Source organism: Phalaenopsis equestris, unplaced genomic scaffold, assembly GCF_001263595.1.
Source record: "Phalaenopsis equestris unplaced genomic scaffold, ASM126359v1 Scaffold000488, whole genome shotgun sequence".
Taxonomy (NCBI): domain Eukaryota; kingdom Viridiplantae; phylum Streptophyta; class Magnoliopsida; order Asparagales; family Orchidaceae; genus Phalaenopsis; species Phalaenopsis equestris.
The window spans coordinates 500,937-516,576 of NW_018164928.1; the positions used below are offsets into that span (position 1 = coordinate 500,937).

A 15,640-nucleotide genomic window follows, 5' to 3' on the forward strand; every position below is an offset into this window, starting at 1 on the left:
AGGAATGCCTCTTCCCAGAGCACTGCTACATAGAAAATAAATCCATGTAAATATAACACACAAAAAAGACAGGTAATGATACAAAAACAGCAGCAACAACAACAACAACAAGCCTTTATCCCACTAAGTGTGGTCGACTAAATGAATCCTTTTCTCCATTGAGTCCTATTGTGTGTCATATTTTCATTTAATTCTAGTAGAGATTAATATCAATTTTTATACAATATGCCCAAGTCTTTTTAGGTTTACTTCTGTCTTTCTTAACATTAGTCGAAGTAAAAACATCTACTCTCCTAATCGGGTTATCAGACGACGGACGTTTAATGTGACCAACATATCTAAGACGACTATCTCTAATCTCGTCTGCCACTGGAAGCTACATCAACCGTATCACGAATATATTCATTTTGCAATTAGTCTTTAAGTGTCAAGCCACTCAACCACCTAAGCATTCTCATCTCAGCCACACTTAACTTTGTTTTAAACTTCTCTTTTAAAAGCCAATATTTTGTGCCATAGAGCATTTCAGGTCTAAACATCATCTTATAAAATTTTCCTTTCAGTTTAAGTTGTACTTTTCTATCACAATAGGCCCGAAGCATTTACATACATACCACACAATTCTTATATATTTACATATCTAACACTTAACCTTTCATCCTTACAAACATAATACTCAATTTTTTGAAATCACTTCAAAAAAATAAATCACTCCCACTAACATTTCAAACATGAAATATACATTTTCATGCATAATTTTTTAATAATGTAGTGTTATAAATGTAAAGATCAAACTTCAGGTGTTAGATATGTAAACGCACAAGGATTGCACGGCTAAATATAGGATGCTAAGAAAGTAATCTTTAAAGTTACTAATGCAATCTAAGATGAGATAAAAAATATAATCACAATTTACAAGCTATCAACAATTAAAATTAAGGAAAATAAATCAATTTTAATTTAAAAAACAGTAAGCATGTATCTGTCCTCCCAGATAATATAAGCAGAACAACTAAAAATAAGAAGAGTGAAGCAATGGATTGCACTAGAATCAATAAAAATGTTATCTTACCGCCATATGACTTTGAATTCAATGGGACGAATCAGCAACATACAGTAGCGAGCCGAAATTATAAATGCTTTGCTCAAATTTAAAAAGAAAAGAAAATTTAATAATAGAACTCTTATATATTATCACTTTAATGTTTTTCTCAAAGAAAGTAAAAAATTCAACTCCAACAATATAAGTGTTAGCTTTTTTTTAAATGCGGGTGTAAATGTCATGCTTCCTACAGAAAAATACATATCCATGACACACAACACTATCAAGCCAATGTATAAAATACTACTAATATCAACCATCAGTAGTAATCTTCTTTATGGACAGATGGTAGGGCAATTTGTTCATGACAAAATCAAATCAAATAAACTGAGGATATGATTACTACTAATACTACTCAATATTTCACATTTGTAAAAGTCTGTTTGGGACAACTATCTGCCTGTTTTGAGCTTCAGAACTCCACCACAGATCTCCATTTTGAGAACTGCTCTGTTTTCTAGAAATTTTTGTGACGTGAAGCTATTTTTTAAAAACTAACCTGTTAAAATGCGGTAGGTACAAGGAAGTTGATTTCAAATCTATTGGAAAAAATATACAATTATAATTCTCGCAGCAATTTTCTAATTTTATTTCTCCACAACAGCTTAAAAATCACCTTTTTTTTTAGAAGCTGCAGCCAGTTCAAACTGACTCTAAGTGTTAGTCCCAACAAGTTGCAATACCATATATATGCACACATTTATTGCAATTAATTTTTAAAAGTCCTTGATAAGAAATCTTTCTGGATTTAGACTCATTATGAACTTATCTCGTATTTAGTCTAACAGGATACATATACTTTCAAAGTTAATTATTATAATCCTGTGATTATGTTCATGCAAATCATATATATGTTGTGCAAATAATTTTGCAAATTCGCTATTCCTAATTAAACATAAAGTTCAACAATTATCCATGCGCTTTCTAAAAGCATAATAAGAGACAATTTTAAATGGACTCATGCATGTAAACATATGGAAAAATTGAAATATATGCAAGCTCAAATAATTTATAAAAATCGATTAAAGGCATATGTTCCTCCATAAAAAAACATAACATTTTGCCTGAACTACTATTAACTACATTAATTTGGTCATCAATTAACAAGTGATTAGCTGAAATCTTTAATTTAAATACCATTTTCTTTCATTAGGCTCCAAAAATAATCAATGAATTATGCATCTTAATCAAATATAATCACTGTATGATACCCATGCAATTTGACCACTTCATTATTATTATTTTTTTTCATTTAGAATGCATCGATATTTTTAAGACAAGGAAAAAAAATGAACCATTTTTTAAATTGATCAACTGGTATAAAAAATTAAAAATAGAATCATGCTCTTAACATTCACAGCACTATGGGGACAAAATTCATACTCACATCCTCTCAGGGTTTCAAAGGAATAGATAATGATATATAAAGATAAATATTATGTTTCTCTCCTTTGAGAATATCTCACTTTTTGCATTGTGGCACAAAAAAACTGCCACATCCCATTTAAAACTAGATCAACAATACTTAAACTCAATCATGGCTACATTTTCTCCAGATGAAATTCCCTAGAGCACCAGCAACTTGTAAATCTAAACAAATAAGATATCGTAAAAATAAATGTATAAGTAAAGTCAAGTTCCCAGAAAAAAAAAATCATCCTTCATCATGAAAACATTATTAAACATAGTTATGGTGCCAGTTAAATCGAGATTTATCTCAATAAAATCCTTCCAATTCTTTAATGTTATTGAAGCCCATAAGCTTAACATGAAGGGTATGTAAAATGGCAACCCCTCTACTGAAAGCTTCTGAGGGTTTATTGTTCAATTTCAATGAAATGTTTTAAAACATAATCCTTCTGGTAACTCATTAATTGACCTTGATAATTTGCACCGCTTTCAAGTGACATTTTGACAACAACCTAAGCTATGATATCAAATTCATGTAAGGCAGTTAAAGATCAATGGACAAAAGCAGCCAAGAATGAATGTTATAAAACAAACTATAAATGATAACAAACTACAACTGCTAATTTTAATTTTAAAAAATAATCATAACATTAAAGTAGTATGTGTCCCCCCACTCACCAACATTTGAAAGTTCACAACAAAAACGGTACACAAAAATAAAATATCAGCAAAACTCAAGTTCAAACGAATGTAAAGTCACATAAGTCCAACAATTTCATAAATTAAATATGAACAATAATAAAAATCATTCATAATAAGAACTAGGAATCTCATCAATTCAATGCACTAAATAAATACACACTCATATGCAATACAAACAAAATAAAGATAAACTAAAAATTTTATTCTAATACTCAATATTCCATGAATTTTTATAGATGCAATGATCCTATTTATAGGCCCCACAAGAGAATAAAAATAATAAAAATTGAAAGATCTAATCATTGATTTGCCCAACAACCCGACTAACAAATCCCTTTCATAACTTGAAATTGTTAGAGCCTAGCACATCAGAAATGCTATAGTAAGATATACAGAACGTATGTAAATAATGGTAAACACACGAACGTTGATAGTTGCACGCATAAGTGTGAACATGTAATACAAACATTAAACTTTACATATTTACAAATGCATATATGGATGCGATAGTAGATAAATTTATTATTATACAGAATGAGGGAAAGAAAAGTACCTTCTAGGTGGTGGATTAAAATTTCGAAAATTGTCATTCACCAACTGAGGCAAAACTATGGGTGCTGGAATGTTTGTTCCAACAATTTCAATTTTCATTGGTTTCCCATCCAGCTGCACATTGTTATATCTTTTCACGGCGGCTAAAGCATCTGGCCTTTTTGAAAAAACGACCTCCGCTGTTCCCTTTGTTTATAAACAAGTAAAACCAAAATATCAAATAAAGTTGCATGGGCTAGAATCTGAAACAGTAAAGAACCATGCTATAAGAGTTACCTTCGATCTTCCACTTCTATCATAGTGAATAGAGTACCGTTTCAAATCACCAACCTCTGAAAAAAGTTCCTGGACAAATAATCATGAGCATTAGAACACTAAACCAATTGATCTACAAATAATAAAATCAACCAGGTTCAATACAGCCTGTACAAGCATATAAAAATAAAAAAGGAAGATTTACACACAGACCACTCATTCTTATCTATTTACATATCTCACATATCTCACACCTAAACTTCAACTTTTACATATATGCCACCCTATCCATGCATGAAAAGGTGTATTTAAGTGTTACTTTTGATTTGATGTGAAAATTTTGAATGTATAAATGTAAAAAAGCAAAATTTCAGTTTTAGATGTGTAAATACATTGGAATTGCATGGTATGTATGTAATTACCACAATAAAAAAATGTTCCAACCAAACTACCAGATGTGTAAAGAAAAAGTAAATGTAACTGCTTCACGATATTTTACATATTTTATCATTGTATTGCAATAAAAAGAGATAAGAATCAAAGATGTAATATTTATCTTATTGAGAAGATTTGGATGTATCAGCAAATGCCACTAACTATCCTAGACACTACTGATTTATTGCCTGATTTACAAAATCCAGCAAAATATAAGTGCAAGTTCCATCGATTTATAAATATTCAAATTTAAAGTCTAAATTTTGCCTTCGAGTCATGTTAAATCCAGATTTAATAAATCCAGCAAGGGAGTGGATTTAATAAATCTGAGTCTACTAAATCCAAATAAAGCTAAATCATTCCTGCATCCAAACACCCCTAAAGAACCAACTATCAGAACGGTTTCCATTAGATTGAAATTACACATTTAACAACAAAAATGCCAATTTCGTGAATCGTTTCAGCAGAAAAATAAACAAAAATGCATGATAAGAGACCAATGTTATTAACGATATAAACTATATACATTTCAGTCTTCTTTCAAAAATGTCAAAATGATTGACTGAGCCGTAGGGTGAAAAGAGGTGCGCTTAAAAACTTAAATCCTTAAAATACGTACCGCACAAAACAACTAGTCAAACAAATAAAAAAAAAATTCTTCCTTTATGGTAGGAAGCAACTAAAAAGTTTGGCAAACGAAACAAAAAAACCTTAATCCAGTGACATAAAGATCAACCTTAATGTCCTCGTTGGATACCCCGTAATCCAGATTGGAGATGTAAAGCTTGGTTCCCGTTTCAATGGACGTCGCCCTAGCCGCCGCTGTTGGATTCTGAAACCCCGGCATCTGATCCGCAAACAAATCATGCTGCCACGCCGAATCTGGAGCCTGGATCCGATGGCGTCCACAACCATATAAGTGAAATCGATCCGTAAAAAAGGGGAGAAGAAGTGGATAGATGGAGATCCGGCGAAGTTTTACGAAACCCTAGTCATACCCTCGGGACGGAATAAGGAGCAGCCCGATTGGCTGATCGGTTGGGGATGCGGCGAGCAGGACCGGGGCCGGCTCCTCTGCCCCGGCCTCGGGGATTAGCTCCGGACGACTTGTTCTTCTTGATCAAATCATCGAGGGACATGTCCAAGGCAGTCGACATCTTTCCACAGAGAGTGAGAGAGAGCGAAGAAGAAGCCTAGGGTTCCGTCCGGGTTTCTGAATCGGAGATGGAAGGTAGACAGAGACCGAACCTCCTAGGTTTTCAGAGGAAGAACTAAAATGTCGAGAAATTGGTGCGGGACTGCTGAAATTAAGGGGTACAAATAGGCCACGGGTGGTTCATTTGCGCATAAATTTAGAAATAATACAAAATTCACATTAATACCACACAATTTTTATTTATTTATATACTTACATTTAACTATTTACATATACATTTACAACACTCAAATATTTAATATCTCATCAAAAATATTATTATTATTATTTTTTTAAATAAAAAATATATATTTACATGGATAGAATTATAACATCAAGATATTATAATATAAATAGTAAATTTTAGATATTTGATATGTGAATATATATAATTATGTGGTATGTATGTAACTTTTATTAAGAAATTTATTAGACTAAATTTTTTTATTCAAAGTTTTAGAATTACTTATACTCATGATTTGTAGTATTTTTACATATTAATCATCTAAATATAACATTTTAATAAATTTTTCAGTTACAATCACCATTTTAATTGCTTAAAATGTTAAATTTAAATTTTTTATAATTAAAATATTATATTTAAAATTTTCTCTAAAATATTATAGAATTTTTTCATACATAAAACTTGAAAATTATTATTTTTAAATCTAGCGCTCTTTCATCTATTTTTAAAATTCTAACTCAAATATTAAAGTTCATCATAAAACTCTCCAAATGTTTTTCATTTTTGTGAAATTTTCAATGATTTGGCGTAGTTGGATGTTAAATTTTACAAATAGTAATGTTTTGGGGGTTAGATATGCAATTATTCCATTTTATATATAGTATTTGTGAAGAATGTTATTAAAGACCTCTGATTTTTATCCTAATTTTACACTAAAATTGGTTACCCTAAACGGACTCACATTATTGACACCCTCAACACGCTTCAAGCGCCGATCCCCAGCATTTCTCTCCCGCTCTCGCTGATCGCCAGCGCCGCCACCGACGCCGCCGAAGAACATCTGCAGATTCATTGTCTCTGCAACTTCCGACGCCATAGTGAATTTCGCCACTCTGTGTCCTCGTCTCTGAGTGAATCAGGGTTTTCCCAATTCAGTTTATTCTCGTAATCGGTAGACAGAGATGAAAAACCTCAAGCTTTATTCATTCCCTTCCTTCGACCTCGACCTGCAATCGGAAGAAGAAACTCTTCTTCTCTCCGCTTTTGATATCGAACGCAACCGACTGTTCTTCGCCTCGTCGGCCAACATCATCTACGCATTTGAGCTTCCTTCGTCTCAAGTAAGCATTATATCTCATCAAAACTTTCGTTGTTCATCCTTCCATTCGTTAATCCAGCATAGCTGAAGACTAAACTTCATATTTTGTCATCGTTTGATGTTCTTTTTTTTTTTTCAATCAAATGTGAAATGTTTATATTTGCAATTCTGATCCATCAGGCATGGAACAAATCTCTTCTATCGCCTCAGTTCTCTTCAGTTACTCTGGACCCTGGGGACTTCATAACTGCTATGGATTACTTGATGGAGAAGGAGGCTTTGGTGCTTGGCACATCAGATGGATCCCTTATACTGCATACCATGGATGACAGCACAACTGAACTTGTTGGTAGAGTGGAGGGTGGTGTTAAACACATTGCATGCAGTCCGGATGGAGCTCTTCTGGCCATAACTTCTGGAATTGGGCAATTACTTGTTATGACTCAAGATTGGGAAGTTTTGCATGAATCTGCTCTCAACCTAAAGGTGATGATTTGAGTAAGAAATCGATCTTAAATCTTTCTGATTATACAATTTATTTTTTGTCATGGTGAACTAATGATGTAGTTTGTTGGGCTGTTTTGCGGAACCGAAGGGAATGGTGGCGCATGTGCGCCGGCCCTGGGCGCTCAAGCGCCCATTAGGCGCAATTCACAGTGGAGCCGGCGCTTATGCGACGATTTTTGGCGCATATGTGCTCACTACAAAATGGACGCTGCTCGAATTCTAGAGGGACCGACGCATAGGCGCTGGTCTATTGGCACTTAGGCGCCAACTTAGGTGCTTGTTTCCAGAGATATCGGCACCCAACTTTGGCGTGCGAAGCAAAAAGCTTGGCACATGAGCGCCAAGTCCGGGCGCCTATGCTCCAAAAGCGGTTGGCTTCGGGGAATTCTAATTTAATACCGATTTAGAGCGGCATAAAGTAGAGCTTGGTGTTTTTTTTTCTGTAGAGAGAAAACTTCTGTGAGTTCTTTATAAATATTTTTTGAATTTCATAGTGAAATTTCTGGTGATGTGAATCGATGGTTTTTTCCTGTTCTTGGGTATTTCTATGAAAATTATCGTGTGTTTTTCAGTTGCTTTGATTGTGTTTTCTACTTAGAGTTTGTTCTGATTTTTTCAAATTTGTGTGATCCCATTATTCCACGGTGTACTTTAGTTTCTAATTGATTCTAAGCTCCGTAAAGTGGGGAATTGTTCTTGTATTTCCTTATCAAATTGGTAACAGAACGGGGTTTGATTCGAGTGGGAGCAATAGCCGAAGAAGCAAGGTTCAATGTGGAGAAATTCAAAGGGACAACTTCACTTTTTGAAAGTGCAGGTGAAGGATTTGTTGTTTCAGAAAAAAACATATTTACGACTACAAGGAATCACAAGGAAGTCTGAGTCTATGTCTATGGAGGAATGAAAAGTGGTGGATCAAAGTGTATTATGTTTGATCCGGTTGTCACTTTCCTCATCTGTTACATTTAACATTTTGAATGAGCGAACTACGGTAGATATCATGGCCGCACAGACCAAGATGTACAAAAATCTTTCTGCTTTCAATAAGGTTTTTATAATGAAAAAGTTATTCAACATGATGGTAGAAAACAGTTCAGTGGCAGAGCATCTCAATAACTTAACACTGTGACGAGCTAGTTGTGTTATGTGGGGATCAAATTTAATGATGATGTCATAGCACTGGTGATATTATCTTAATTGTCAGATAGCTGGGATGTTTTGGTAATGACGGTGAGTAATTCTTCTGAGACTTCAATGTTGAACTTTAATGATATCGTGGGTTTAATGCTGAATGAAGAAGTTTGCAGAAAAGTAGCGAAAGCTGAATTTTCAGATTCTGCATTGAATGTTGATAATAGAGGAAGGAATTTGGATAGAAATATAGACAGAGGCAAATTTAAGTCCAAGAAATGAAGCCCAAATCAAGCAAAAGAGAATGCTGGAACTGCAGTAAGAAAAAACATTTTAAGAAAGACTGCAGAGCTCTAAGAAAAGCTGGTGGTGAAGGACATGAAAGTAGTTACTCTACAAATGTCTTCACTGATAAAATCCAAAATGACTCTAGTAAGTATTGAATTCTAGATAGTGGATTCTGGTGTCTTTTTTTATGTTTGCTCCAATAAAGGGGTATTTAAAAGCTGCACTCAGAGTGATCTAGGGAAAGTTTATTTAGAAGATAACAAGATCTGCAGTGTAGTAGGAAAGAGTTATATTGATATCAAGTTGCTGAATATAACGGTCTAGATGCTTATTAAAGTTAAGACATGTTCAGAAATCTTATCTTTGTGAGCTAGCTGGTAAAATCAGGACTTGTGATTGCACAGATGATTCGTGGAAGGTCACTAGGGGACATTAATGATATAGCTCGGGGCAATATTGAATGCACTCTTTATTTAATCAATGAAATGACTAATTTCATTGATGTGGCTGGAACCAGGGTGGATGCAAGTTTGTGGCATCATAGACTTGGTCATATGATCGAGAAAGATTTGAAGTTCCTACTTTCAAAAAATGAGCTTCAGGGTTTGAAATAAATTGATCTGGATTTCTATGAAGATTGTGTATATGTCAAACAGAAAAGAAATAAAAAAAACTGGAGTCAGTACATGTTAATGTATGGGGTCCTATCTAGTTCAGTCCATTGGAAATTCTCGTTATTTTTTCACGTTTATTGATGATCACTAGAGCAAGGCATGAGTTTATTTCTTAAAGCAAAAATCTAATGTATTTGAAATCTTTAAGTGGAAGGTTATGATAGAATATGAGATAGACTTGAGACTGAAGTGTCTTGGATCAAATAATGAGGGCGACTACCATGATCATAAGTTCAGGAATTTCTGTGCTACAGAGTGGTCAGACATGAGTTCCATTGTCCCAAGGACACTGCATTAGAATGGTGTGGCTGAGCGCATGAACAGAACAATCACGGAGCATGTCATAAGCATGAGGTTGCATGCTGCTTTGTCAAAATAGTTTTGGGCTGAAGTAGTAAACACTGCACTTTATTTGATTAACCATAATCAATCATTAATTTTGGAGGAAAACTTACTTGAAGAAGTTTGGAGTGACAAAAATGTATGTCTATCTCATTTAAGAGAATTTGGGTGTATTGCATATGTGCATGTTAATTCAGGGTCCAAGAGTATGCTTGACTCAAAATCTGTCAAGTTCACCTTACTGGATAAGACTCAGATAATTTTGGGTATAAGTTTGTGGATTATCATAATAAAAAATTCATCAGGAGCAGTGACGTCACTTTCAATGAAATAGAGATATACAAGGACATGGTCAGAACTCAGGACAATCCGTCAGCTACTTATGAAGAATTCAAATATGTTGAGATAGATGATATTGGTGATCTTGAAGGTGGAGAAAGAAGAAATGCTCAACCAGAAAGAGTATTGGAAGTTACTTAGTCATCTGCTACAGAAGTCAGCAGATTCAGCAGAGCGATACGACCCATCCATAGGTATTCTTCTTCTTTACACTATTTGTTACTAATTAATAGTGGTGAACCACAATGCTTTAAGGAGGTCACTCAAGCTGAAGATTCAAGAGAAGGAGAGATTGCCATGAATAAAGAAATGCAATCTTTTGAATCAAATCAAATTTGGGATTTGATGGTACTACCAAATCACAAAAAAACACTACATAATAAGTGAGTCTACAAAAAATGAGTTATATGGTAGCAAGCGCTACAAGGCAAAACTTGTTATGAAGGATTTCCAGTATAGAGAATAAACATATTACATAGAGATCTTCTCCCAGTGATGAAGATGATGACTGTCAGGTTGTGTTGAGTCTGATAGCAGAAAAAGATCCATATCTGGAGAAAAAGAAAGTAAAAATAACTCACTCACATGGAGATCTGTAGGAGGAGCTATACATGGTGAATCACATGGTTACATGATTCCAGACAAAGAAGATTTGGTCTGCAGATTGAAGAAGGATCTTTATGGCTTGAAGCAGGTCCCGAGACAGTGGTATAGAAGGTTCGAGAGATTCGTGTCAGATAATGGGTATATGAATTATCAGGCAGACTACTGTTGCTTCATCAAATAATTTGATAATTGTTATATTTTGCTTCTTTATATGTGGATGACATCATAATTGCATGGGCAGATATGGAGAAAATATTGGACTTAAATAAATATTTTTCAAATGAGTTTGAGGTAAAGGATTTAAGTCCAATCAGGAAGATCGTTGGGATGAGAATCAACAAGAACATGAGTGCAGGAGTACTGAAGTTGTCTCAGCCAAAGTATACTGAGAAGATCATACAAAGATTCAACATGAGTGAGGGGAAAAACCAGTAACCAGTTAGCATTCCCTTAGGTAGTCACATCAAACTATCTAAGGTGTTATCGCTAAACACTAAAGCTGAGCAAGCACAGATCAAGAGAACTTTGTATGCTTTAGCAGTTGGAATTTTGTTGTATTTGATGATTTGTATCATGTCAAATATTGCATATGCAATGTGAGCGGTCAGCAGGTACATGAGCATTCCAGACAGGAATCATTGAGAGGTGGTAAAGTGGATTTTCAGGTATTTGAGGGAACAGTCAACAGACCATTTTGTTTTGAAAGTACGGGGATCACTCTACAGGCATTTGTAGATTCATATATGGTTGGAGATGTGGACAGTACAAGAAGTAAAATATGATATATATTCACATTATGGAACACAGCAATGAGTTGGGTTTCCAAGTTGCAGAAGATCATTTCACTTTCAACTACAGAGGTCGAATATATTGATATCACTAAGGCTAGAAATGAGATGATTTTGCTACTAAGTTTCATGGCTGAATTGGATAATGAGTAGGGGATTGGAAAATTCTATAGTAACAGTATGGGTGCAATTCATCTTGCTAAGAAGTTATTTTTCATATCGGGATGAAACACTCTCACCTAATGTATCATTTAGTTCGCTCTATTCTTGAAGATGAGCAGTTGTTTCTGAAAAAGATGTTCACAACTCAAAATTTTGTGGATATATTGACGAAGGTAGTGAATATTGAGAAACTAAAGCTATCTTTGACTTTAGTTGGGTTTCATGGAGGCTGAGACCGGGGGTGAGCCACATCACGATACATGACTGTGAAGGCAATTTAAATGGAGGTGCAAATATAGAGCACTGGTGCTGCTCGGTGATATCTTCTCCAAGTGGGAGGCTGTTGGGTTGTTGTGTGGAGCCGAAGCGTCCCAAGCTGGGGGGGAGCCGAAGCGTCCCAAGCAGAAGGATGGCCGACACATAGGTGTCGGCCATGGGCGCTCAAGTGCCCATTAGGCGTGACTCACAATGGATCCGACGCTTATGCGGCGACTTTGGGCGCATATGCGCCCACCATAAAATTATCGCTACTCAAATTCTAGAGGGACCGACGCATAGGCACCGACCTATTGGCACTTTGGCGTCAACTTAAACGCCTGTTTCCAGATAAATCAGCACTTCGATGCCAAACTTTGGGCGCCTAGGCTCCCAGCTTTAGCGTGCGAAGCAAGGGGTGTAAATAAGAGCTCAACTCGTGTTTGGCTCGTTAAAAAAAACCACTGTTCATGTTCGTCTCACTTATATTTCAAACACAAAAAATTTGTTTGTGTTCGACCCGTTTGTTTAGCCAGCCGAACACTAGTTGTTTGTGTACAAAGAGTCGTTTTGACAACCCTAGTCACGCATGCAATCATTAGGGGTGTAAATGAGTTAAGCTTGAGCAACTCGTGTTCGGATCGTTTATACATCAAACTCAAAAAATTTGTTTATGTTTGGTTCGTTTAATTATCGAGCCGAATGAGTTGTTCACAAACAATGAGTTATTTTGACACTTAGTCACACAGTCATAGGATGTTAAGGGTAGGGCGAAATTTAAATCTTATTATTTATATTAAAATATTCATTTAAAAAGAATTTAATAGATTTTTATTCTATTTTTAATTGTTTATAAATTTTTGTAGCTTTGTAGTCAATTAATTTATTTAAAAATAATACTCATTAATTATATATATGTATGATTATTTTGAGCCAAAATGAGTCGAACACGAACAAGCCAAAATGAGTCGAACACGAACAAGCAAAACTTTGTTCGTGTTCGACTCATTTATATATCGAGCGCAAAAAAATTATTCATTTCAGCATGTTTGCTTAGGGAATGAATCGAACACAAGCTACTTAACGAGTTGAACACAAGCTATTCACGAACAACTAGCCGTTTTGACAACCCTATCTCCCACGTACGTCATGTTCTTATCAAGAGCACCAAGTTCCTCCATTGGCAGTCATTCACTTTAAATCCTCCTTAGCTAACTGCCAACATTTGGGTATAAAGACGATGTTTAAAGATGCAATGAATGTTCCGTGTACAGAAGATACTTTAGAATATGAAATAAATTAAGCAATGACATGTGAGAAACCAAAACAATTAGAAGAATGATCGGCATTGCTACGAGAGGTCCTCCTTAAATCAATGGGAGTGGGAGGAGAAAGGAGAGGAATCATATCACCTTGGTAATCAGATTTTGAAGTGGAAGGTATAGGTGTCCTAGAAGTCAGAGTAGACCAAAATAAGGGACTTGATAGCACGTCAGACACTGTTTCTAGATTTAATAGCACGAGTGGCACGGCAGCATTGCTCCCTCATTTCGTATTTTCCTCCTCAGCTCCTTTTGAGCTTGAATCCCTCCACCTTTAGGCTCATTTTCCTCATTTTCGGCTCTTCCTCAACTGGTCCTTCCACACAATAGGACAATACATCGTTCTCACATGCACCAATCTATGACCATCACTACATTCCCCTTACGCCTCATACCTCCAATATCTGATGAGTCACCGAAGGGTGAGATCACCTCCAAATAATACTATAATTCGAACTCTCTAAAGGACATACCATACTCATAAACAGTCTCTTCTCTATCGGACTCCAACAAACATACCTCTTTTGGGTAGCAGAATAACCACAAAAACACATTTTGCAGCTCTAGGATCCAATTCCTAGTGATGGTTTGTTGGCCTTCACAAAACATATTCAGCTAGAAACCTTTAATGGGAGGTTTCTGTTATTACATCCTTTCAAAATCTGATAATGAGACTTTCAATCCAACACTCTCAAGGGTATTTTGTCGAACAATTGAGTCGCTGCCAAAACTATTTGCCCCCATAAGTGTTTTGGGATATTCATCGTGATCGTCAAGCTTTGAGCTACCTCTAGAAGAAGTTATTCTTCTTCTTAGCTATTCTATTTTGTGTCGGTGTGCATGAACAGGTGGTTTGATGTTGCATTCTTTGAGCTAACAAGTATTCCCCAAATAACTTATTGGTACACTCTCTTATTATCAGACCCCAATATCAGCACTACTGCATTTTACTGTTTCTTAATCGCCTTTTGAAAATCCTTAAAGCAAACAAGCATATCACTTTTGTTTCTCATCAAATATAACCAATTAACACAAGAAAAACAATCATTAAAAGACAATATCTGTAACCATACATAGAAGTTATAAAACAAGGTCCCCATATATCTGAGTGCACCAAATCAAAAACACGAAAATGAATTTTACTAGAACTAACAAAAGAACTCCTAGTATACTTAACAAACTCAGAAGCATCACAAACAAGTTCCTGTTTATTTATCTTTTCATACAAGGATGGAGACAAATGACTAAATAGACTAAATGAAAAGTGTCTCATGCGCCTGTGATGTAGAAGCAAAACCTCGTCCACACTCCTCTCAGATCCTCCTGTTCCAGCATTCTCAACCATGGCATGTAGAAAATCGCCTTTGGAATATCAGATGAAATAATACATTTTAATTGGAGTATAATGGCGCTAATGGATAAAAGTTCACTGAAAAGGAATGGGCATGCAAAATATTAGACAAAATAATAGAATTGGTACGTCTCACTATACTCTTACCAACCACAGGCTGTGTTGTACCATCAGCAGTTTGAATACTCTCTGAAACTACTAGATAAATATAAGATATTCACTAGTGGCACCTGTCAACACATTTTAATTGGAGTACAATGGCGCTAATAGATAAAAGGTTCACTGAAAAGGAATGAACTTTCAAAATACTAGACAAAGTCATAGAATTGGTACACCTCACTATACTCTTACCAACCACAGGCTGTGTTGTGCCATCAGCGGTCTGAATACTCTTTGAAACTGCTAGGTGAATATAAGAGAACTCACTAGAGGCCCCTGTCACATGTCGAGATGCACCAAAATTACTATCCAATTTGGTGATATTGTGGTGCATATAGAAGCAAAAACATGTGTATCACAAATAATTTGGGCTGAGTAAGCATAACTAACAGTGTTCCCTTTGGATGACGATAAGATGGATGCATCCTCAGTCACATTACCTCCCGCTCTCTGTTTCATCTTAAACAACTCCAGTAACTCATGATCATCATTAGTAAAGACTACACATATTTTTCCCTTGTTCTTTGTTACCAACAGATTTGTCTGGTAGCCTCCTTTTTCGCATCTGTCAGATCTAAAACAAGGAGAATTTTCCTCCACCTGTTGCACTTTATGAGTAGCCACCACCACTATAACAGTAGCCTGAATTATCCGAACCCACCTTTGGCTTGGCGTTGTTGAATGATATTTGTCAAATATTCAACTCTTTATTGTGCATCTCCTAGCATCCTTCATTGTGTGTCTGTCGGCAAAATTCATAAATACAAATCCACGAGGCCTCC

General features: G+C 35.4%; 2 protein-coding genes across 2 annotated transcripts in view; one reads left to right on the forward strand and one right to left on the reverse strand.

Moving 5' to 3' along the window:
- Nucleotides 1-5,763, reverse strand: part of LOC110028061 (THO complex subunit 4A-like) — a 5,988-nt gene extending 225 nt beyond the window's left edge. The window contains exons 1-5 of the mRNA XM_020729761.1: nucleotides 5,455-5,763; nucleotides 5,193-5,345; nucleotides 4,043-4,111; nucleotides 3,768-3,952; nucleotides 4-25 (exon numbers count right to left, since the gene is read on the reverse strand). Coding sequence (XP_020585420.1) covers nucleotides 4-25; nucleotides 3,768-3,952; nucleotides 4,043-4,111; nucleotides 5,193-5,345; nucleotides 5,455-5,613 — 588 coding nt within the window. The 5' untranslated portion in view covers nucleotides 5,614-5,763. The remainder of the gene's footprint in view (nucleotides 1-3; nucleotides 26-3,767; nucleotides 3,953-4,042; nucleotides 4,112-5,192; nucleotides 5,346-5,454) is intronic.
- A 791-nt stretch (nucleotides 5,764-6,554) lies between these two features.
- Nucleotides 6,555-15,640, forward strand: part of LOC110028045 (elongator complex protein 1) — a 16,791-nt gene continuing 7,705 nt past the window's right edge. The window contains exons 1-2 of the mRNA XM_020729747.1: nucleotides 6,555-6,956; nucleotides 7,115-7,420. Coding sequence (XP_020585406.1) covers nucleotides 6,798-6,956; nucleotides 7,115-7,420 — 465 coding nt within the window. The 5' untranslated portion in view covers nucleotides 6,555-6,797. The remainder of the gene's footprint in view (nucleotides 6,957-7,114; nucleotides 7,421-15,640) is intronic.